General features: G+C 40.3%; 1 protein-coding gene across 1 annotated transcript in view; it reads right to left on the bottom strand.

The window, feature by feature from the left end:
- Window positions 1-20,800: 20,800 nt before the first annotated feature.
- LOC148025340 (proteasome subunit beta type-3) overlaps window positions 20,801-25,162 on the bottom strand; it is a 35,708-nt gene continuing 31,346 nt past the window's right edge. Inside the window, exons 6-7 of the mRNA XM_087692377.1 lie at window positions 22,084-22,178; window positions 20,801-21,087 (exon numbers count right to left, since the gene is read on the bottom strand). Coding sequence (XP_087548503.1) covers window positions 21,039-21,087; window positions 22,084-22,178 — 144 coding nt within the window. The 3' untranslated portion in view covers window positions 20,801-21,038. The remainder of the gene's footprint in view (window positions 21,088-22,083; window positions 22,179-25,162) is intronic.

The following is a 25,162-nucleotide window of genomic DNA, read 5'->3' on the forward strand; positions in this document are numbered from 1 at the left end:
CTTTATGGCTCTAAGAGTGTATGCCAATGATGAAGAAAAGAGAAGTGGAATAATAAAAATGCATGCACACATTGCAGTCAAAGGTATATACAAGAAAAAGGAGAACTAACTGAAGGTTGTAGGATCTTTACTGCAACAACCATCCATATAAATGGGGATTGTACTCCACCGTAGCGTAACGATCCATGTCACTTTTTCATATGCCCACATGTGTGATGTAAGTGAGGACATTCATAAGGAAGTCTCCAGTCCCAATACGACTAGCAATGTGAAGCTCTTCTTCACTAAGAATTCGATCTACATAAGACTGGAGCATGACATGATCCTCTAAGGGTTGATTGCGTGTGATAACTAACATGCAAAATGACGTTGGTGCAATGTAGGTGGGGTCATACTCAGTGGTTTCGTCACCGTTGTTCAACATATTTCATTATTTGATAGCCTAGTCTTTCCCACAATGCTCAAAGGGTAAACTTTTTTTGTAGAAAGGGACAATTAGATTTGGCTAGTGCCTCTAAGTTTGTGATTTCTTCTTGTGTTGCTTCTACATGGTTGTGTTTAAAAGACGTAATCAAATGGCCTGTAAGAACTTGCTCTCGTGTCATTCGAGTGTCCATGAGTTCTTCGATGATAGAAGCATACTTGGTGAAGATAAATTCAAATTCCTCCCAAGAACAAGGAAGGCTTCTAACATATGCAGTTGTAGCTTCATCTTATAGACCTAAGTCAAGGCATTCATAATTGTGTGGAAATAAGGTGAAGTTTTTATCAAGGTGTCTAATAATGTTGACCAAGTTTTCACCTATATCAGCAACCATGTCTGTTGCAAGCTTTGATTATGAATGAGTGATAATAAGTGGGTCTTCATTCAACTAGTGGTCTAGGTTTAGTGTGGCATACCTAGCACATATCATTACCTGACCTCTCGAGAGGATTTGGTTTACCCTTAGTCGTTGTAAGGGTTGTCTTAGGTGATGGTGTGTTAGAGGTGTTGAGTGGCGAGTAGTCTTGACCATTGGCTCCCATTGGAATGTCCTTATTGGAGTTTATGGTAGAGAGTGTTGGCACTTTTTGCTTAGGCTTCCACTCCTTACTATTTGGTGTAGATTGTCGAGTCAGAAGCACCTTCATGTTTGAAGTTGACAGTCATAGCTTGTTATTGCCTAGAATTGGGGCATTTTGGCCAACTTTACTTTAACACCTAGTAAATTGCTACTACAAAGAGGTACATGTTTGAGGTTAGCAAAAGATTGTTTATAAAGGTTATGTAGATTTTTGTGCACTCCTCACTTTCTTAGGTTCTATCTGTTTGGGGGACGGTTTAATCTTTCATGGGAAGAGTGGTTGAATGATTTGATTAGTGAGCGTTTTAGGAGTTTTTGGGAGGCAAATCCATTTGTTTCCCTCGCAGTACCCTTCTGCTCACAATAGGGCTTTGGGAGTCCATCAATGCTTTGCATGTAATTTCTTGCCATAATGTCAACTTTTTCATTTAGGCTTACTTTAAGGGGTGTGAGGTCCAATTGTCTCTCTGGGTGGAACTCTATTAGGGCAAGAATTGGTTTTGGGGGCCCATTTGTTTGAATTTGTGGATGTTAGTTTACTCACTGGTTTAGTTTGATTCTCTTGAGTTATTTGTAAGTAATGTAGCAGTTTTTCACCCCCCCTACAATTATTGCAAGATTTGGGCATCAATTTTTTGACAAGCATTTTAGGAGCCTGAATGTCCTTGCCAAAAGCCGTAATGATCCTAACACTTCCCAAGGCTAGGTGAATGCATTGGGTCGTGTAGCCAACATTGCATTGAGTCTACTTTTTGAAGGCTCCTCCCAACCTCTTCTTTGCCCACTCCTTCAATGTTTGGTAGGATGTAAAAGTTGATTGGGAGGCTTTCAGTTTTGATGGAGACCATAACTTTGCACTTTCCTAGTAGTGAGTATGGTTTTCCCCCATCTGGATTGATTTTAGCAGTGGTCTCGAGATCAATGGGGATTGTCCTATTTTTGTCCAATCCTTGTAAGTGAGTATATTGTTGTCAGTCCTTTCATCGATTAGTGCATCAAGAACATGGCTTTTCGTAGTAGTAATCCTTAGCCTTAAAGAGGCTGGTGCTATGGGCTCCTCTTCCTTAGTGTCAATCTCAGTGATGAAGATGGCCTGGGAACATGTTTATAAGCGGTAACAACATAGAAGGCTTATGTAGCAAATGTGCTAGCTGGTAGTATTTCTTGGTGCGGCTCCCGTTGAGAAGCCTATGCCCTTGCCCTCCAAGGTTTTAAGCTCCAAATTGATGGTCCAACTCATTTGACGGACTTGAAAGAGTCCAAGTCCTTGGAGCTTCATTTTTTGCTCATGTCCCTTGATGGAATACAACAACACTAGGTCACCCTTTTCAAAATCATGTTGTTTGATGTGCTTGTCAAACCAAGATTTTTGTCTTGCTTTCTCACAAATGAGTGCATGAGTAGTAATAATGCATGTCTTGGAGAGCCATTCCGATTCTGCTAGTCAATCATTCCATGTCTCCTTACCTTCCCATATTTCTCGCACTGCTATTCTCATGCCTGGAACAAAGAACTTGATGGGCAAGATTGCTTCTGTTCCATAGGTTAGCTTAAATGGTGTTTGCCTAGTACCGTTTTATAAGTAGTTCGATAAGCCCACAAAGCCGCCATAAGTTTGTTTTCCCAGTCACTTCGAGAAGCAGAGACTATTTTTCTTAGCATGCTTACCAAGATTTTTTTCATGGCTTCCACTTGACCATTGTCTTGGGGATAATATGGTGATGATTTCCTATGGATCACCATGAAGGTGGATAGCAAATGGGTGATTACTTAATTAATGAAGTGGTGCCCTAATCGTTAACTAATTCAATGCAACAACCAAATATGGAGATCACTTGCTCCCAAAGAAACTTAGCAATAGTTCTTGCATCATTCTTCCTTGTTGCTCTCACTTCAACCCATTTTGTAAGGTAGTCAGTGTGATGTATTTTGCTCTCATTTTGCTTGACAGTACTGAGCAATTGAACTAATGGGTCCAATGAAGTTGTTCCATTTTTCAAAAGGTTAGCGCACTATACTAGTGTCAACTCCATTTTTCCCTTTCATCTAAGGACTTTTGTGCACTTGCACTCATCATAGTGCTTGACAAACTTAGCAGCATCATGTATGCCACCACAATTGAGACTGTAGAACCTTGCGTACAGTAGTGTCCCCATTGAAGTGCCCTCGTGTAATTCTACCATGTGCTTTAGTGAGCACATCATGCATCTCATTTTCACACACACATCGTCTCAATAGCCCATCCTACCCTAACTGATAAAGCTAACCAGCAAAATCAACTGATAAGGTTGGACTTTCAAAATGAGATGTCTTAGTCTAGATTTCTCTATTGGGTTGTTTGAAGTCCCATTTTCTAAAATTTGCACTATATTATCTACGTAGTGAGGTGTAAGGTCTTCTTCATAGATCTTCATTTTGCTAGATATTTTGAAAAGATGAGCATCACGCAGATTGTCCATAATGCCTTTTCCCACGGATTATCCAATGGGTATGCGGGACATGTGGTCAGCCATATAATGTTGCTTTCCTTTTCACACCACCACTAAGATGTCAAATTCTAACAAGAGCAGCAACCATCTAGCAATGCATCTGATTGTGGAAGGTTTGTTGAGAAGGTAAAGTAATGCATGCTGATCGACAAAGAAGGTGAATGGTGTGGCTAAAAGATAATGCCTAAAAATTTTAACACCAAATACCATAGCCAATCCTTCACGCTCTGTTGTTGAATAGTTCATCTCTACATCAGTGAGTTGCTTGCTTGCAAAACTCACTAGGAAATCCATGTTGTTCACCAGGTTGGCACAACACCACTCCCATAGCAAATTTTGAAGCATCAATGTGCACATGGAAAGTGATGGACCATGTCGAGGCTCTTACGTCCCTTAATGGAATCACTGGTTTGGCCTTGTCTCTTCATTGTCAGTAACACTAATATGATATCACTCTTGGGGGGGGGGAGAGAGAGAGAGAGAGAGAGAGAGAGAGAGAGAGAGAGAGAGAGAGAGAGAGAGAGAGAGAGAGAGAGAGAGAGAGAGAGAGAGAGTGTGTGTGTGTGTGTGTGTGTGTGTGTGTGTGTGTGTGTGTGTGTGTGTGTGTGTGTGTGTGTGTGTGTGTGTGTGTGTGTGTGTGTGTGTGTGTGTGTGTGTGTGTGTGTGTGTGTGTGTGTGTGTGTGTGTGTGTGTGTGTGTGTGTGTGTGTGTGTGTGTGTGTGTGTGTGTGTGTGTGTGTGTGTGTGTGTGTGTGTGTGTGTGTGTGTGTGTGTGTGTGTGTGTGTGTGTGTGTGTGTGTGTGTGTGTGTGTGTGTGATACTCTTATGAGTGCTTCTCCCACCCCTGTAAGTATACTAGATATATAGGGATCTTGCAGTTATACCGAGGAGTGTAGTCATAGGTAGTTTTCACATTATGTATGCAAGTTAAGAAATTATACTAGTTGAAACAAGCACCTAGAGCTTACTGTGAGAGGATTAGCATGTTTTTATATAGCATGGGTTTCCAATAGATCAAGTTGATTACTTTCTTTATTAATAGGTTTTCATGTGGCACATGGATTTCCAATAGAGTATGGTTGACTACTCTTTTTATGTTACACATATTGATGATGGTTGTGGTCACATCAATGTTGATGATCTCATCATAACAAGCACTCTTGAGAGAAAGACCTTGTGAACTGCTTTGGCAAGTCCTCTGGTTTCTTTTGCTTCTCAACATCTAAATCCTTGGATTGCGTTCCCTTCTCCTCCTTCAATTATCTGTGCCTTAAGTGGGCTAGGAGATCTCCCTTGCTGCGTTAGGTCTGAGGGATTTACATTGATCCTATTTCATACAGTGTTGTGGATGTAGGTTGAGCCAATCCTACTCACTCATAGTCAACCATGTCTAGGTGCTCTAACTAATTTCGATCAATCCATCTTGATAATCGCCTTCTCTATCTTGAAAGCGTTAGTGTCTTTAAGCTTAGATTCCATAATTATATGTTTGATCGTTCGCTCATTAGTATCATAGTCAAATTTTTCCCTTTCTTCGTCACTCTCCTCATTTCCTTGCTCAGTCATATTCAACTATGCCTAGGTGCGGCCCGCTTGGCTTGTACCCTAGTCATTGCATTAAGTGGTATGGGTGTGGCATCATCATCAAGAGTCTCAATTCCAAATTTTCCTAAGGGCACTAGTGATATGCTTGAGCCACTTGCTGCTTTTCTCCTAGGGAAATCTACATACAAGTGTATGACACCACACTCAGGGCATTGCAACTCAGCTTTGTCTTTGTTAGCTTGTTCTTTTTTAGGGTATCAGGAGGAGATGTGTCTAGGGTGACCGCAATTCCAACATGTTGTCAGTTCCTAAGATTGCATTCCTCCATATCCTCATCCTCTTTCCCTACCCAATGTCATCACCGGGATGGGCCTATAGTCCATGAGGACCAAGTTTCCCTCTTCATCGTATCAAATGTATGGACTCACATAAGGCTCCTCCTTATGCGGTTCCTCTACATAATGCACAAGATCATCACTCTATGGTAAGGTTATGATTGGTGCTGGGGGTCTAGGTATACCAGTTGGGTTGATGCCTTCCCTTGGTGCAATTGGCCTTTGATCGTTAGGTGCAAGTAGAGCAAACAAGGCTCCTCAACCAAATTAGTATTGACGATTCATTGGGTAATGTGGCTAGTAAGGTTGCTAGTATGACAAGCATCGAGAAAATCTACAATGGATAGCTTTATGCATGTACCTGTTGCTAGAGTTAGAACATGACCTCGATCTTGGTTCTGGGCATTCTACTAGCAAATGATTACCTCCATAGTGCACATACTGAACATTGGTTCTCGTAGGTCTTCACAAGGCATCTTGAAGTTTGACAATCTCTAGCTTGAGGTTAGACATCTCCTGAGAGAAATCCACTCCCTTGCCCTTATCCTATGATTCAAATGTTATTTTCTCGCTACTACAGATGGTGGACCATTCACTATGGATAGTGATGATTCCCATCAAATGTGTGGCTTTGTTGCTCCTTTCCTTAAGCAAATCATTGACTCTTATGAATTCATCAAATACATTTTCCAATACATCTCTCTACAAGCTCGAGTTGCTAGCCAGAGCTTTATACAAATCTTCATTTTTAATCCCATTAATGAGTACAGTTGACACAACCCTAAACGTATTTCTTTTAGGTTCTGGGATCCTCTTGAAGAGACCCTCACATGGGTGACGTAATCTTGAATTTTCTCTATCTTTCTAGCTCACATTCATGAACTTGACAATTAGGTTATCAGAGTATCCCGCTTCTGACAAGGGTTTGATGAACAGGTTCTTAAGAGTGTTAAAGTTGTTCTTTTTAGTGACATTTAGGCTTATAAACCATGTTCTACCCTTTTCCCCTAGACATAGCCCGAAGGCTTGTGCTCTCTTATCAGTATACATGAGGTTGTTCACCTAACACAATGATCCTTTGACAGTTCTCAATGCTAGTTACATATTCACTCACTACCAGTTGTGGCTATTGCCTTTTAGTTGCAATTTGTCTTGTATCAATGATTACCCCTCTTTGGCATCAATTTCTTACTATTCTACTCCATTTTTAGCATGTTGTAATTACAATTTATTGTACTAGTTATATGAGCAATCACCTCCATTTGACAGTATTTGTTAAATATGCGGGATCTAGAGCATGGTAGATGCAGAAGATATGAAGGTTGGAAAAGAAAGAGTGAGTTCGTGAAGACATTAACATGACTGACTGTTACACAAGTGAATTAGGTTCAAAGATGGAAGCTTGGACTCATAAACACAATCTTGTGTATTGACTGACAATGACACAGATACTTTACTGAAGGACAAAAGTATTATGGCATTGCATTAGAAAAGAGTGCAAGTACAATGCTTTATAGGAAACTGAATGGTAGCACTTCTCCTCCTATGCATATGGGATTCTGATCCTGAGCCCCCATTGCTCCTTACAAAGAGACTGAAGTAGGTGTGATTGCAAATATCTCGACACCCCTCCTCAATCACAACCAGAAGCACAAAGTGTGTAGAGGCTTTAGTGAAAGCAACACCTGCAAAGTGTGGGCACAACATAAACATGGCAAAACACCAAAGGTTGTCTCAAAAAAGGCTAAGTGTGGATACCATAAACATGGTGGACATCCAGAGGCTATAATAGGGGCCTCACAAAGTGTACAGAGGCTGTATTACAAGGCTACATGAGGAGTTTACAAGCTTATGTCAAAAGCATTAGGGCTAGGCATTACAAGGCTAAAAAATTCTAGTAAAAATTTTGGTCAAGGACCGGTAGGCCCTTGCAATTTTCAGTATTTCTTTTCACATAGATCTTCAATTTATTATTAGTCTTCTTGTTGGTGTAGTCAAGCTTGCTCTTTTTGATCTTGTACTTGTTCTTCACTTTTCTTGTAGCTTAACTGTCCACTGCTTTGATCTTTTGGTCCTCTTCTTCTAGGTCCTCCCGGTCTACTTCTTCATTAACTTTGCTTGCAACAATTGCATCAATCTTCATGTTCATGTCCCCCTCAAGCAAAGGTATCATCTTTGAGGCAACGGAAATGACTTCAGAATCTTGCACTTTCTCCAAGGTAGCATGCATATCTTCAAGTTCTTCAATTGAATATATCGATTGCTCTTTGGTGTAGGTAGCTTCATGTCCTCCTCAAGTGGATCACAAAATCCTTCTATGTATTGTAGATAAGAAACACAAGTCATGTTACTCTTCATGAAGTATATCCACATAGAGATCTTTTTGTTTGTCATTGACATTAGCATCAAGTGAGTGAGATCAAAGCAATAATGAGTTGATTTTTGAATATGTCAAAGGACACAAGACACAGTAGTGTGAAGGCACACTATAGCATCAAGAGATACTAGAGTTGAAGATGATGATTCTTGATGTTGATCTTTTGCTTGATAAAGGTCTTTAAATCTTTAAATCTTCCAAGGTTCTTCCCCTCCTTGATTTGATGATGAGATAGTGGATCACAGTGGCAATGGGTTGCTCCACGTGACAGGAGAGAGAAAATGATGGGATTTTTTAGTTTTAGTGAAGTTTGGCTATGGCTTCCTATGTTAGGGTTTTGACCCACCCAGCCCTTGTTTTTTGTTGATTGTAGGAGCTACATAGGATCATTTTGAAAAAAAAAAAATATGGAAATGAATCTCTCCTTATGCTCTATCAAAGCCCATAATGATGATCAAGATCACTGGCAGACTCGGGTGCGTAGAGTGGATGACGATAGCAAGCGCAATTCTAGGCAAACCTTGACGTTTTTTGTAATGCTGGGGGTAGAGAGTACTAATGTCAATGATTTATGAGCTTGGAGGGAGCACCATAAGTGGAGGAAGAGATGTCTAAAAGAGAGTTCACGAAGATATGCTCTATATTGAGAGATCTAGGGACTCCAAGCAGGGTATGTCCTGTAGGTTACAATTCTAGGCTATGGCAGTGACTGAGAATTTTCACAATGCAAAAGCTATGCTTGACCAATGTCAATGATTGATGTTTTGAGAAGAAGCTCTAGAAGGAAGAGAACGCTTTTCCAAAAGGAAGCTCAAGAAGATTTGATCTGTGGAGTGAGATATAGGAACTTTAGACTGACAGGGTGGTGCTGGCTATGGCTACCATGGAAGCTCAAGTGAAGGTAGAGTTGAGATATGAAGTCATGCATTGATCCTAAGATAGATGTGAGATTGAGAGCCAAGAGAGGCTGGAGAGGCAGTGCCATGCCCGATTGGGCTCTAATACTACGTTAAATATGTGGGATCTAGAGCATGGCAAATGCGGAAGCTATGGAGGTTGAAAAAGAAAGAGTGAGTTCATGAAGACATTGACATGACTGACTGTTACACAAGTGCATTAGGTTCCAAGATGGAAGCTTGGACTCATAAACAGATACTTTACTGAAGGACAAAAGTACTATGAAATTGCATCAGAAAATAGTGCAAGTACAATGCTTTATAGGAAACTAAATGATAGCACTTCTCCTACTATGCATATGGGATTCTAGTCTTGAGCCCTCTCGACTCCTTACAAAGAGACTCAAGTAGGTGTGATTGCAAATATCTCAACAGTATTTTGCATTGAGTTTGTCAATGGCTCTCTATTTGGTCCCAATATCCCTTGTTTTTAGCTTGATCTGGAAAAGGTTTTGGGGCTGATTTGCAAGTTATTATAGTACCATGTTTTCCCTTTTGTGCATTTACTTGGTCTCAATATGGCTAGTTGTTCCAATGATACTACTATCTTTAATATTGACAAGTTGGCACCAACTACAACTATTGGAAGGCCCAAATCTAGCAAGTTGAGCTTTTGAAACATGAGGGTGTCAAGCCCGAATGTATTGATGCAATGGATTGGACTAAATTGGGTGAGATGTCTAAATCCACCATCATTTTGTCCCTCTCTAAGCACATGTTTTATAGTGTTGTCTCTAATAGGCAGTCCGCATGGAACTTATGGGATAAGATTCGCAATGTCTATGACAAGCATAGCCCCACCTCTCAAATGTATTGGTTGAAGCAACTCACAAACCTTCGCACTTAAATGAGTTTCATTCTATTCTCAACCATTTGTATTCGTAGAGGGGATTGAATTCAAGGGTAATCTTTTCCCTTTATTCCTATTGGTTACACTGCCTAAATCATGGGATACATTTTGTACACCTATCTGTATAAACATGTGTGCTAATGGATTGAAGTTACACGATGTAGAGGGTACATTTTGTATTGCTATATATGTAAGCATGTGTACTGATGGGTTGAAATTACAAGATGGAGAGGGTACACTCTTGAATGAAAAGGTTAACAAAAAGAATATTGATGCTTCCCCCATCTCTCATGCTTTAACAATTAGAGGCAATAATGATAGGAGTGGTAATGACCATCGTGGAAGAGACTCTCAGCAATCTCATTCTCAATCACATGGACAGTCTTGCAATAAGTCCCGTGGCCATAAGTTCTCATTGAATTGTTATTACTATTAAAAAGTAGTGCATATTTAGCCACAGTGCCATAAAATGCACGAGGACAAGTGCAAGGAAATGGGCAAGGGTAAAGTACATGACAAAAATGATGATTGTAGCACTGTCCCTAGAAAGTCAAGCATTAAGATTGAAGAGATTAATGTCAGTTTGATTCTAATGATGATTTCATACTTGCACTTGTTGGCTGATAGATTCATGGGCTTCCTTTCATGTGACCACTCGTAGAGAGTAGTTCCACTCCTATCACAAATTGACTGGATCTATGCGTTTGGCTAGCATTAGAGATCGTTGGTATTGGTGATGTCCAACTACATTGGTTCAAGTAGTGCATTTCATTTTCATGATATTGTACGTCATGTACTAGCTCTCACAAAGAGCCTTATCTCTGCGCACTTTGGATATTGCAAGTTATGTAGTTTCTTTTGATGATTACTCATGGAAGATTACCCATGGGAATCTTATCATTGCACATGGTGCTAAGTCCAATACTATCTATCCCTTGATTGTATTTGGGTCAGTTGACCATGTTTTGACAATGGATATTGTTATGCATGTATCTCTTTGGCACATGTCCTTGAAATGAATGAAAATACTTACTCTACCATAACATTTTTCGAGTGAGATAGTTACTATCATACACTTGATAAATCGGTCCCCATGTATTTCTCTTGACTATTAGGTTACAAAGGAGGTATGGTCTGGAAAACCTTCCTCGTATTCTCATTTGCGTATTTTTAATTGTGAGGCTTTATGCCATGTTCCCAAGGACAAGCACAATAAGCTGGATCCTAAGTCTAGAAAATGCATTTCTCTTGGTTAAGTGAGAAGGGCTATTGCCTATGGGATCCACTAGCTCACAAGGTTATCTGCAACCATGATGTTGTTTTCCATGAGGAGAAAATGCATAAGTAGCCTAAGCATGCCATTGGGGTATGCAGGGTGATATTTCAAGAGGAGGAGCCTCCTGCTAGTGTAGAGCCAACTAAGTAATCTACTAGAGATAGAAGGTAGCCTATGCAGTTTGAGCCCTCTATGAATTATGTTATGGTGACAGATGCTAGTAAGCCTCTTACCTATGATGAGGCCATAGACAAAGATGATAGTCACTCTTGGGAGAGGGCCATGCAATCAAAGCATGAGTCACTACAGAAAAATCATACCTAGGATTTGGTTCCTTTGCCTAGTGGAAAGCATGCTTTGCCATGCAAGTGGATGTACAAGTTGAAAAGTACCCTTGGACTCCCCAAGCCAGAATACAATGCCAAATTGGTTGCTAAGGGTCTCAAGCAAGAGCATGTGTGAACTTTGATTAAGTCTTTTCTCTTATGAAAATGACTACCCTACGCTTGGTAGTGGCTTTGGTTGCTTAGCTTGACTTGGATCTCTATCAGATGGATGTCAAGATGGCTTTTCTTCGTGGGGACTTGCATGATGAGATTTACGTGCAGCATTCTAAGGGCTTTGCAGAACCTTGCAGGGATCACCTAGTGTGCAAATTGAGAAAGAGCCTTTATGGCCTTAATTAAACTAGGGAATGATACAACAAGTTTGATACTTTTATGCATTCACTAGGATATTCTTGTAGTGATGGATCTGTGTTTATACACGAAGAAGGCTCACGATGGGAGCCTTACAATTTTGATTCTCTATGTGGATGATATGTTGATTGCTAGGAGTGCTCATGATGAGCTAGATACCTTGAAAGGTCAACTCAAGAAGAGCTTTGAAATGAATGACATGGGACACACCTCACATATTCTTGCCATGTGCATTACGGGCATGATCACTCAAAGGGGCTCCTTTACTTATCACAAAAGGAGTACATCCAAAAGGTCCTTGAGTGGTTTCATCTATAAAATGTTAAGCATATTGGTTGTCCTTTATCTTCTCATGTGAAGGTTAGGCAAGCCAATTGTCTGCAGTCTGATTAGCAGAAGATGGAGATGGCCAAGATTCCTTATGCATCCATAATGGGCAGTTTAATATATGCCATGATAGCCACTCACCTTGACATAGCATTTGCAGTGGGAGTTGTGGCATGATATATGGCCACACCTGGCTGACAGCATTGGGATGCCGTCAAGGGTATCATGAGATATGTGAAGGGTACAACAGATATGTGCATATGTTATAGTGGCCAGGATACCAAAGTCGTGGGATACACAGACTCTGATTATGCACAGGGCATGCAACAGACAGTAGGAAGTCCACCTCTAGCTATGCCTTCACATTTGCCGAAGGTATTGTTTCTTGGATTTCCATGGTGTAGAAATACACGGCCCTATCTACTACAAAGGCAAAGTATGTTGCAGCCACCATTGAGGCTTGCAAGGAGGCTCATTGGTTAGGTCATCTGGTGGCAAACCTTGGTATTATTGGTGAGGTACCTACACTACATTCAGATTTTATGAGTGTTATTCACGGTCTTCCATGCAAAGATGAAGCACATTGAAATGTGTTACCATTGTATTTGAGATATCTTTGAGGATAAGTCCATTAAACTTGTTAAGATCTCAACTGACCAAAATCCTGTAGATCTTCTCACTAAATGTCTCTCAGCAAAGTGTTTTGCCTTCCTTAAGAAGTTGATGGACATGGATGGATTGACATCTTTCCTCATCCTATTGTACTTACATACATTTGTACTTTTTCACATTTATCTTGTTCTCTCCTCACTAAGGGTACATTTGAAGTGGGAGGTTATTGGGGATAAATGCACCTTTTCCTAGCCACCTGTGTATTAGTTGCACTAACAGTACTCGCACCACATATTAGTTACCCGTAAACCTGTACACTATAATTGGCGGGCGCCCATCACATTGCCACTTTATTCTTTATTCTATCATTGACATTTGAATAAAGGAAAGGCCAGTCACACATTGTGATTGTCGGAGTTTCCACATCTTGTATCTCTCTCCCTCTTGCTCTTACTCCTTCCATCATAGCTCTTGCTTCTACTCTGTGCTTCCACTTCAGGGCTCACTCCCTTCATGTGGTTAGCATAGTTATGGGCTCAAGGAAAACTACCTTGATCCAATCTTTTCTTACACACGAGCTCCCACATCACAAGCTAGGTCATGCTAGCCTTGCAAGCTCAAGTCAAGAGTTGCCCAAGATGGATACACTGAAGGCCGAAGATCAAGCACAATTGAGATGATGCTAGCATGAGAAGATGTGTCTCCCACTCTAAGAAGAGTAGAGCCAATGATGATCATGGTGAGGGTGGTGTTGTCTCTTGTCAAGGTAAGAAGGCAATGTCTCCACTAAAGACAAAAGAGCATTCCTTGCAGGAGCAAGAATTACCTCTAGTGAAGGTATTTGAGGCAATGCTTCATGTGTCTATGTCCAACTTGGCTTGTGAAGGTTGGTTAATACCTCATATGATCATGAGGATTTCTAGCAAGGGTGTATTTGAAACTAAATCCAAGGCGCTCTAATTCACCTTAAGAGGGTGACTCTTGAAGGACAGAAAGTGAGTACTATGTCTCGAATTAGGTCTATGGTGATGAAGAATATGTGGTGATGGATCACCTTGATGGGGTTTCACCTTGGCTAAAATTCAAGGCCCAAGTGTGACTTGAGCGAATGTGCTCAAGCGGGTGCCACAAGCTCCAAGACAAGAGGGGTAAACCCTACTTTCTTGATGGCCAAGAGACACTCAATTCTTACCCAAGGTGTGCTTAACCTATCTCATGAGATTGGCCAGCAATTAAGAAGATTTCCTAACCACTCATAGTGGTTCACAGTGCGATGCAGCTCAAGGTCGTGGTCTCCCTACGATTCTGCAATGTTGCAAGCTACCCCCTTCGACTTTGGAGTAAAATACATATGGATGACAGTGATCTTTAGCATAAAGAGGTAGATCACAAAACCATAAGCAAGTCATCCCTTCCACACCCAAACAGGCAAGCTTGCCATAGACTATGTCTAGTCGTCCACTTCCTAGAAGTCGATCAACTCACAATGGACATGTGAGTATGAGAGACTTATGGCTGGTGCAAAACTTGCAAATCATCCCAACAAACCTTCAATCTCAAGATTTTAGCAAGTCGTGAGGGTGGATGCTCATGTGAATGCAAACTATGTGTCACAAATGTTGAGAGGCATGGATCTAGAGCATGGCTATGGCGGATGAAAGAGAAAGACAAGACTCATGAAGATGACATAGACAAGAAAAACTAACTGTTACTCAAGTGAATTATGTTCCAAGATGGAAGCTTGGACTCATAAACACAATCTTGAGTATGGCACTAACTATGACTGAAAGGACAAGGTACAATGGTATTCCATCATTGAATGATAAGAAAGTACAATACTTTATAGGCTCATGATGGTTCCCTTTTTCTCCATTGTGCCTATGGGATTCAGGCATCTTGCATTTCAAGCATCCTACTCTAGTAAAATGTATGAGTCTTGCCCTACTACTCCATACAAAGAGGTTGTCACATGGGTGTGATTGCATAACTCTCAACACCCCTCCTCAATCACAATCGTAAAGAAAGCACTAAGTGTACAGATATTGTCATGAGTAGAACCTTGATAAGTGTGGGTATACCACAAAAAGGTAAAGCATCCAAAGGCTATTGCAAGAGAAACAAAACATCCTTCTAAGTGTGGATACACCCAAACATGGCAAACATCTAGGGACTGTTACAAGGCCTCATTAAGTGTGTAGAGGCTATTATGCATAGGCTACATGAGGAGTTTTACAAGGCTTATGACATAGCATTAATGGCAAGTACATATAATAAAAAGTTCTAGTAAAAAGTGGAGACAAGGACCAACAAGCCCTTGTAGTTTTCTTCATCAGATATGTCATGGTAGGCACAACAAATCTTCTTTTCTTTGTCTTCTTCTTTGATGTAGTCCACTTTGCTTTCTTTGGTGCTCTTTTTTTTTGTCACGGTCTTATTTTTCTTGGTCTTCTTCATGGTTTTCTTTTTCTTTGACTTCTTCTTTATGGTCTTTCTAGTCTTCTTATTCATTGACTTTGCTTGCTTTAGCCTTTATGTCCCCCTCAAGCAAAGATATCACTATTTTTGAGATTTGCAAGGTAGTTGAAATGTCTTCAAAATCTTCAAATGAAATAATTGATTTCACTTGGATGATGTAGGTAAATCCATGTTTTCCTGCAAGTAGAGCACATAAGTCTTCCATGTAGTGTAAATGAGTAAGAAGAGTTATGTTACTCTTCATGAAAGGCATCCATTTAAAAATCTTCATGCTTGGGATTCTCATTAGTGAGAATCAGTTTCAAAAATCTGTGGTAAGACCAGCAAGGAGTTGATCTTGAATGTGCTAAAAAACACAAGTGCCAATAAGTACTAGATAAGTATCAAGTGATACTATCTTGATGAGCCTGATGTTGATCTTGATCTTCTTGATTGCTGAGCTTGAGTCTTCCAAATCTTCTTAATGAGGGTTGCACTTGCTAGAAGCTGAGTAGATCTGAGTTGCACGAACTCCAATAAGCTTGGAGGAGTGAGAAAATGATGGGATTTTTAAGCTTGAGGTTGAAGAAGTTATGGAGAATTAGGGTTTGCAGACAAGCCGATTGGTCTTTTCCTAATTTCAACATGTAGAAGCAATCATTACAGGAGATGTCCAGTGGGTAGAAGGCCTATGAGGTGGGCTTCAAAAGCCCCATGGTTGTAGGGAAGATCGCATCGTGTGTAGGGAGAATAGATCATACAACCTGCTCATAGTGCAAATATGGCAGCAATCTCAAATTTTTGTAATGTTGTTGCATAGAGCAACCAATGACGGGCTGTGATGTGCCAAGTAATTGCGCCTTGAGCAGAGGGACAAATCCTTAGAAGAAATTTAATTGAGATATGGCTTGTATGAGGAGATCTAATCGCTCCAAGCAAGTTAGGTCATGTTGGCTATTGCTCCCATGAAGGTAGGGAGTGTAAATGAAGTTGGAAATGAGGTCAACCACTTGGACTAAGTTGGACAAAGACGAAGAGGAGCTGAGAGGAGAGATTTCAAAGCAGTTGAGCGATGCTCACCATGGCTCTGATACCATGTTGAGAAGCATGGATCTAGAGCATGGCTATGGCAGATAGAAGGCAGAGACAAGACTCATGATGACATAGATAAGAAGAACTGACTGTCACTCAAGTGAATTAGATTCCAAGATGGAAACTTGGACCCATAAACACAATATTTGAAGTGTTATCCTTCTTCAAAGGATAACACTTCAAATAAGGTCAAAGCCTCATAAGGCAAGATTTTCACAAAGCATTATTGTAAGGACCAATTGATTTTTTCATGTTGCAAGAGTACCATCTCTTAACAGAGAGGATATCCCAATGCTATAGGAAGTTATTTCCATGCCAAAGTCACACTTACTCAAAAACAATAGTGGGAATCATAGTGATACAAGCTAGAATATCATGTATTGGGGAGTAGTGGACCCAATCGGTACAAGGTTGGGGTATCATGATTCGAGGATAGCCATATGGGTCTCTCTAAGAGTGGAGGAGGAACTTATTGGTCTATTGGTCATTTAGAGACAATTGCATGGATTTGGAGATCTAGACCCTTCTTAGTAGGACAAGTAGCTAGTGACTTGGATGAGAGCCTACAAGAGATCAATTCCTTCTTCAAGGAGGAGGCCACAAGAAAGAGCCAGGGCCTTCTAAACAAGGAGAGGTCCACTAGAGCATCATTGGCTACTCTATAAGAGAGGAGAAGAGAGAGCCAAGGCACAAATGGATAGCTAGGAGGATGCACATTGCACGAGGGGAGATTGATGCTATAAAGAAAGCCAGATGCTAGATTTCATGTGAAAAGTTTCCTTCCTGAGTCCCTTTCAAGGCAAGAGGTGGCTACACTATACCACACCCCTTTATTAGGTCCACCACTAGGCCCCCCAATTATGAGAGGAACATAGCGACAATAAGGCAGAGTACAAGGACACTAGTCACAAACTCAATGAGCAAATATTTGATGGCCCATTTTACAAAGGAGGAGCTAGGGAAGGCACTTTTGGCACTGCCCTCAAGCAAGTGCCCAAGAGAAAATGGACTGGATGAGTCCTTTTTGAGCTATTGGGACCTTATCCATGTAGGTTGCATCAGAACTTCTTTGGAGATTATGGCATCAGGGGTTATGGCAGAGACTTTCCAAGGGGTTGATTCACCTCATTCCTAAACAAAGTCAAGATAGACTAGAGATTACACAGTGGAGCCCAATCACTTTCCTTGGAGATGCCCATAAGATCCTTAGAAAGGTGCTAGTCTTAGATTAGCCTAATTGATGCCAGATCTTATACGCATCACCTATACAAGTTTGGTTTGAGAGCACAACATATTGGACATTGTCACTTTCTGGGAGTCCACCTACTTTGGCTCAACCTAGGAACGAAGGCCTTATCATGCCCCTTTCTGACTTTAAGTAAGTATATGACCACGTGGTTGGAAGTTCTTGGAGGACACAATACTAAGCATGGGATTTCTAAAGCATTGGATCAAGAGAATAGTGGCTCTTAACTCCTCAGCACAACCAATGGGGTGAGATAAGACTGATACAGCATTCAGAGATTAGTTGCGCAAGGTTTTGTGCTAGCCCTCTGTTTCTTCCTATTTGTAGTAGAGGGCATGAGCTCCTTGAGGGAGAGATTTACAAGCATCAAAGGCATCAAGTTCCACATCCTCAGCTTTAAGGAGCTTCTTGATGTGGAGTTCATTGATCGCACAGAAGTCTATCTAGACTCGAATGGGAGTAACTTTGGGGCCTTTGTAACAATCATTGAGATATTTTGCAATGTAGCAAGTGCCATTATTAATTGGGGCAAGTCCTATGGATTTTGGGTATACAATGGCAACCGCATGAGGATCTCAAGTGAGTTCCCCATGGGATCACAATGAGATATCTTAGATGCCATGTTGGGATTGGCATTACCTCAGAGGAGCAATTGGCAGCCATCCACTTGAGCACCAAACAAAAAAGACTCACTAACATAGAGAGTAGTGGTCGCCAACCACGCTCTTGCATGAAGCTCATTGTTAAGGCTTTTCTTCCAAGTGAGTAGCCCTCAAAGAAACTTCTAATAAGGAGCCTTCATGCTATGATACCTTAGAGGGCCATCGCAACCCAACATCCACTAGATTTTTTAGGAGATCAAAACCAAAGACTTGAGGAGCTTTGAGGTTAGATTCATGGTGGTTATTATTATTATTATTATTATTATTATTATTATAGTATAGAGATCTATCACATCAAGGTGTCACCGACTACCACCACCTATAGCCGAAGAGGAGGCAACCTCCTTTCTATTTGATATCAAAGTCGAGCCACACTCACATACATAGGACATACTTATCATGGAGGAGATTTTCTCTACAAGTCGTTGTCGATGGAAGATTGGTTTGCATTTCAAGAGTGGTTGTGGGAGACTTAGAGACAAAGACTACAAGATCTCAAGATAGCTAGAGTTATGATTAAGCCTATGACAATTCTAGCAATCATTATCAGTAGTAGAGATAGTACATTCACTTACATGGTTGAGGAGGATGGCCACCTCGACTGAGAGAACTTTGACTAGACTGTATTTAGTAGATGCTCCAAACAAATGAAGATTATGATAGAATCCACAAGAGTAGATGTGGAGGAATTCATTCCTTGATAGACCATGTGTGGTGGCCTTCTTTGGCTACACTACTAGGATGGGATTGAGGTTATATATGAGCAAGATCAAAGCACAACTAGCAACTACCTCCCATTGGCCAGAAAGGGAATATTAGGTAAGTTCTTGTATGACTTCTAGAGGAGGCTACATGACAACTTTAGGCCTAGAAGATCTCTCTCTTTTTTTGGCTTGTAGCTCACAAGACCCTAGCACGTCTAGCATATGTATCTAAGGATGTTCACAAGAGTTTTTTTCCCATTTGGATAAAATTTGAGCAAGTTCCTTACTCTAAATAACTTGCAGGTGCAATGCACCCTAGGATTATGTCCTATATTAGAGCTCATACTAATATCATAGCTTGGTACAAATAACAATGACATCTGAACATGTCATTGACCTTCAAAACATTTCCACAAAGAGGATCAAGATAAAGATCATCCAAACTCTCCGTGAGAGTTGGTAGAAAATACAAGGCAACTCAAAGAACATGAGGAGAGAGGCTTTATTACAGACATGGGACTCCAACACTTCCTTCCATACTCCTCTTCAAATGGTTTGGCATTATAGCTTGTCTAATCTATTGTTCACACACACAACCATTGCATTTGTGATATACTTAATAACTATTTACAAAGTTCCTTGTAGTTCATATTTTGCTTGGAGTTTCTCTCTTCAAAGTGTTATTAATAGGATTTCCTTTTCTTGAAAAAAAAAAGTTCATATTGCACTAAAAAGGAATGAGGTGAGACTTCAATGCATGCACATTGTTTTTAGGACCAATCTACATCATGATATAGGTTGCCTCCATATTTGTTCATAATGGAACACATTTAAATGGTTTCTTTAAAAAATATAATAATGTAAGATCAAGGTTTACTATTTAAGATAGAGATTCAACCAAAATCTGTATGGCTTCTTGAAAAAATATCAAGATATACATTACCTTCAAATTTGCTCATAACAAAGCACTCTTTTTAACTATGTGGACAAACAAAGCATACCACTAGGTTCTCAGATTCAAAGGCATTGATGTATTGCAAACAAAGAAAGCAGAACCACGAGGTTCTCAATTTCAAAGGCAAAGAAGGCATACCGCTAGGTTCTCAATTGCAAAGACATTGTGGTATTGCAAAGAACTCAACCCCTTGCTCAAAATGGAAGTTATAAATTAGACTCCAGGCCTAGTAAAAGTCCATTCAAAACATTAAATCCAACAAAAACATATGGACATGGTCGTAAAATAAACAATGTCCACAACTAATTGAGCTGTGGGACTAACCTACCCTCGTTCCAAATTTTCTAAATCGTTAACATGAATGTGTTGAGTCTTTGTGAGCACCTGTATGTTTTTCTATCAAACGCAAAGTTTCGACATAATATGCTCTTTGAAAAAATGGACCACCAAGCTACGATGCCCAAAAACCCATGCTCCACTAATTTCATTTCAATCAATATAATATACCTCCACATAAGCGCACCCTACAAAAGATCAAACCAAGTACGCCAAAAAAAACCACCTACGAGCCCACATTGTAAAACTAGCCTGCCTACGAGTCCCCCGCAATGTTTCATACGTCACGTGAAAAGCCGTTGGGGTCGTACTCTCTTCATTTCATGCTGGCTTACAGCTGGATCGCGCTCATCTCTCCCACCCCACTAAACCTGTGTTTGCATCCTGTGGTCTAGGGTGGAGTGGGTTATCCTAACCCCCCGCCTTCTCCGGCTAGCACCCCTTAACACAGTGCTAGTGGGGTTAAGCCTGGGGTGAGGGTGCCATTTGATTGATCGTTGAAAGCGCCTCGCAGATTCGACACCGAAACGGGTACCTGCTCCAGCCAATCAGCAGCTCTCTAGCCGACACCTTGCGTCATAGCACCAAAAACGTGACCCTTTGGCGGGAGCATTACTATTGAATATGCCCCTGTAGACCGCGTGCCTGACTCGGCTCTTATTCCTAAGAACATTTACGGCCATTGAAGTTCGTTTAAGCACTGACGGGGCACTTATTTGTTAAAGAGGGAGTCAACTGAACAATTACAACCATTGAAGTTTCGCTTAAATGTTTGCCTAACAGGGACTGCTATACTAGATCAAGTGCACTGTGCAGCAGTTGATAAGAAAGAAGCCGAAGGTTTTGATTGACACCAACAGCAGAGCAAAAGCCACGATTGTATTGAGCTTTGGTAAGTGTGCACTCTGTTTCAGTTTACGTGGGCGCAAATGCATCCAAGTGACTAAAAAGGAGTTCCTCATAAACTTTTGTTTGAAACGTAAATATCAATCACTCTTTGCTTGGTTAGCTTGACTAGGAGATTACGAAAGTAGTCCATCAAAGACCAGGGTCTGCAAAACTCAGTCCATTCGCCCTTTCAAAGTGCGAACTATAGCTTGATCAGGCGACCTGCATAATGATAAATGTTGATTAGCCAGTCAGATTCAATCAATTCCAAGCGTAAGTTCCTGTCACACGTTAAGACGGAAGTAGAAGGTTATGACAAAGCAACAAAGATCCATCGTTGTAAATCGTGAACAAAAGTCATTGAATATGATTATGCCAATGTTAGGCTTCCAAAAGAACTGACCTTCCATTTCAAAGAAAAATCATATATGGTTTTTTAAGCAACTAGGCTGGTCCAAGCTCCAACAGACAAAATTTGGCCCAATGGAATCAGACTATGTTTATAGTTCAGAAGATAGTCTCAAACTCTGCAGGTATAATGTTTTCAACCATGAAGAAAAGGAACTCACATTCAGCATAACGGTTCCCAAACAAGAATGCACACTGTAAGTAGGAATTTACTCTCGAAAGACTCATCTTACAAGGTACACTACTAAGTCGCGATCATAACCCACAGAAAAAACCCCTTCCCCCACATAAAGCATACCTCCCCAGACTGGTTCAATGCCTCTCCACATAATTAAATAATGGCCAATTCACTTTCTGTGATTTAATTTCCGCTCAGCATTTAGTAGGAATTGACCTTCTAAACTCATTGATCCCAGGGTTGCTCACAATTTTCACTAACCGTCTGCAAAGCCTAGAGTCAAACACCTTGAGATGTAATGACTCTCCTTACAATTACTGAAAACCTTATAATGAGTTTAACTTTCTTTTGCAGTGAATAAACTTGTTATTGGAAGTAAGAAATCTTTCCAGCTGAGTACAGAATAAAATAAGTATTAAGTTCTACTGAACAACAACTTTTATTACACCCCGCAATTTTGAAAATATTGAGCAATCCACTGCTTATTAACGTGCATATTATCTACTTAGAGACCAGTGAAATGGCCAAACGGATGCCTTATTCCTCTCACAAAACCAAAACATGAATAAGGTAAAATAATATTGACAAAATGGACAATCTCCCATTATACACACAAGAGAGTAGCAACTTACACAACATGAACAATGCCTCCCCAACCACTTAGGCAATCTCTATCCACAGAGGAAAGTAAGGCTTGTGAAATTGTTTCAAACAGCTCTTCAGGATCCTGTTAAGATGTTAAACACTAACGTTAGAATGTAACAAGTTTACACTACTAATTGACAGACAGAACAGTGTGCTTGGAACTTTTGCCATAGGTTGGCAAGCTCTAGGATTCCTTCTTTTCAAGTCCTTTGTATAGTTTTAAATCCAGCAGACTTTCACTGCCAAATGTACAGCATATTAACATGAATTAAACTGGTGCCAAGCACTCTACCCACTCAAGCTGCTGACATGGTACTAAGACATGAAGCAATACTAGTCCCTCCATAGTGTTCCAAAGTTCACATACCCAGGGTGACGCTCTTGCTGCCATTAAAAAGTCCTGCACTAAACTCATTTACCAGAAATTATTGAAACCATCTTTGTTTTCATCACTCAAAGGCTGCCTGTTCCATCTGCCAGTTTGTGGTGCTTTTGCTCCAAATCTTCATTCATACATCGTATAACTGTCATATGGCTGAATACTGCTCTCTTTGTCATCTAGAATTGTGCACTCCTTATTTGTTCCGGAATCTACAATTCTAAGGCATCATTTGAGAAAAGCATGGCATCATTGAGGTGGAGATCATCTTTTCTGTTTTGCTCTATTTTGGAAAGTTTGGCAGATAATTGTGCACCATTATAATTGGGAGACCTAAGGAGGGAGATAGTTGTCTTGCCAATGAGGGGGGTGCTGTCCTTCCCACTTTACTGCCTTGTTCCTGTGTATGAACTGTCCAGAACTTTTCCTTCAGTGATTAAATGTGATAAAAGTCTCACACTTGTCATGCAACACTACCAAGTTTCATAGTCAACAACTTTCAAATAAAACATTCAGAATACATATCCCCAGTGGAAGCAAGTTTAGACAAGGTTGAGTTAGGAGAGAGCTCAGCAGGGACGTCTTCCTTGGTTGCTGAGAAGCCATCACAGCAGAGGAAGATGCTGATGGAGGGTTTGCAATAACATGTCTCTTTGAAAGGTTCAATCTGCTCTTGCAAAGCCCAAATGCCATCTATTTGTACATGAATGTACCCCATTTCATAACAAAAGCTGTTTGGAGGCATCCATAGTTGTCAAGTACGAAAGGTGTGATACCATACAGTACGATTAAATACAACTAAATGGTACCTTAAGGATTTATAAGGCATGGTACAATGGTACGATAATAGTACCAAAAAATATCACCTTCATTATTTTGGACTAAAGATCATAGAATACATGTTTAAAGCCAAAACAGCAATGCCATTAGAGTATATAAGATGAATACATGAGGGTAACAAGCTAAAACTTAGATTGCACATGCCACACAAGCAACATGCACTACAACTTTCAAGTAGATAGATGGGGGTGGATACATCATACATCATACATCATACATCAATTATCATACAAAAGGGGGCAGTTTGTTCATACTAAAAAGGGTCATCTTTTCGTACTAAGAAGGGTATGGCAAAAAAGAAGTAGTTTTTTCGTACGTAATCGTATAGATACGTGCCATTATCCATACCATATTGTATGGATCAGTCCGTACAACATACAGAGATAACTATGGGGGCATCCTTTAAAATCTGATTGTAGTTATTATTGACTGAATCCATAAAACTATACGAGGCGTCTCAAGGTACATCCTCGAGGATACAATCAATGCAGGGTGCAAGGAATTCGTGCTTGATTGAGCTAGGGTGATATCCATCAGCTAGGGGAATTTGACACTAGTCAATTTAGGATCTAATTTCTAGCACATCTTTATAAGACCAACCAAACCCTTGTTTTACGATTTTGAAAGAAAGATATTGCCTACTTTGGGAATGTTGGACAATCCCAAAAGAAACCATGCTAGCAAGTTTAGTTGGGGTTGCTCCTCACATCCCAATTGTTTTTATCTAACCAAATCTTGATAGGTTTTGAATGGAAGCTCCACACCTTATCTTACCGCAGCTTCAAGTAACTCTAGTTGTGCACTAGGTGGTTACTAATAAAGAACGTTTCAATGTTTTCTTCTTTTCATGCTAGAGAAATGTTTTCTAGATATAGATCCTTGATTTGCCAATGGTAGGGGCAAGTTTGGACATAATGGATGGGCTCCTTCTCTTAATACTCTTCTTCTCATGTTGGCCTTCTAATTTGCTAATGTTAGCAAAGTACATCTCTTGGGTGTTAGAGTTTGTGTTTAGTGTACAATTTGATTTTATGCCAAAGCCATTTAGGCTGCTGGCCGACCTGTTTTCTAGGCGTCATTTGCAGCTTTTTGTTAGCATTATCTTTGCCTATTTAATGGCAATCTCCCTCCTCCTCATTTATTAATTCCTTATCATATGATTGCTTCTATGTGGAGGGAGGGAGACCCGTGCCATTGTACCTATGACTCACTACATGTGTCATAGTATTGTTCTTGATAGTATTGTTCTTGAGCCTTGCTATATGGATTCCCTTTCCCAAGTCTATTCTCTTTTGAGTTCCTGTATTCTTGCTATTCTCTTTTCTATTCATTGAGTTCATTGCAACTTATATCAACAGTGTCTCTTTGTTTTCATTGCTCTGCACTTTCCTAACTTGGTATCAAGGTAACCACGAAAGATTTCACCCCCAAAACATTTCACTCTTGAAAAGTTGTGTTTCACCCCGAAACGTTTCACCCTTGGGCAAGTCCCAATTGAAATGCCAAGCGAAACGGTTGAATGATACACACAAGATGGTTTCTTTATAAACAATGTACAGCTTACACATGAGATGGTTTTCTTTATAAACAATGAGTTACAACTTACACATTTATACCATGTAAATCCTTTCATATCAACAAATGATGTGTATCCTACATATAGAGTATCCAAAAACCTCAAAAAGTAAGAAAAATTAATTTTTTTCCATTTATAAATCATAATTTAGTCAGCCATTTCACTTGGGATGTTTCACATTTCAGTGAAACATTTCAGGTATTTCAGGTGTTTCATGTTTCACTGCCAGCGAAATGCATTTTGCAGTTACTATGCGTGGTATCAAGGCATC

This window comes from Lygodium microphyllum, chromosome 14, assembly GCF_053477565.2.
Source record: "Lygodium microphyllum isolate KBCC chromosome 14, Lygodium_microphyllum_v1.1.10, whole genome shotgun sequence".
NCBI lineage: Eukaryota > Viridiplantae > Streptophyta > Polypodiopsida > Schizaeales > Lygodiaceae > Lygodium > Lygodium microphyllum.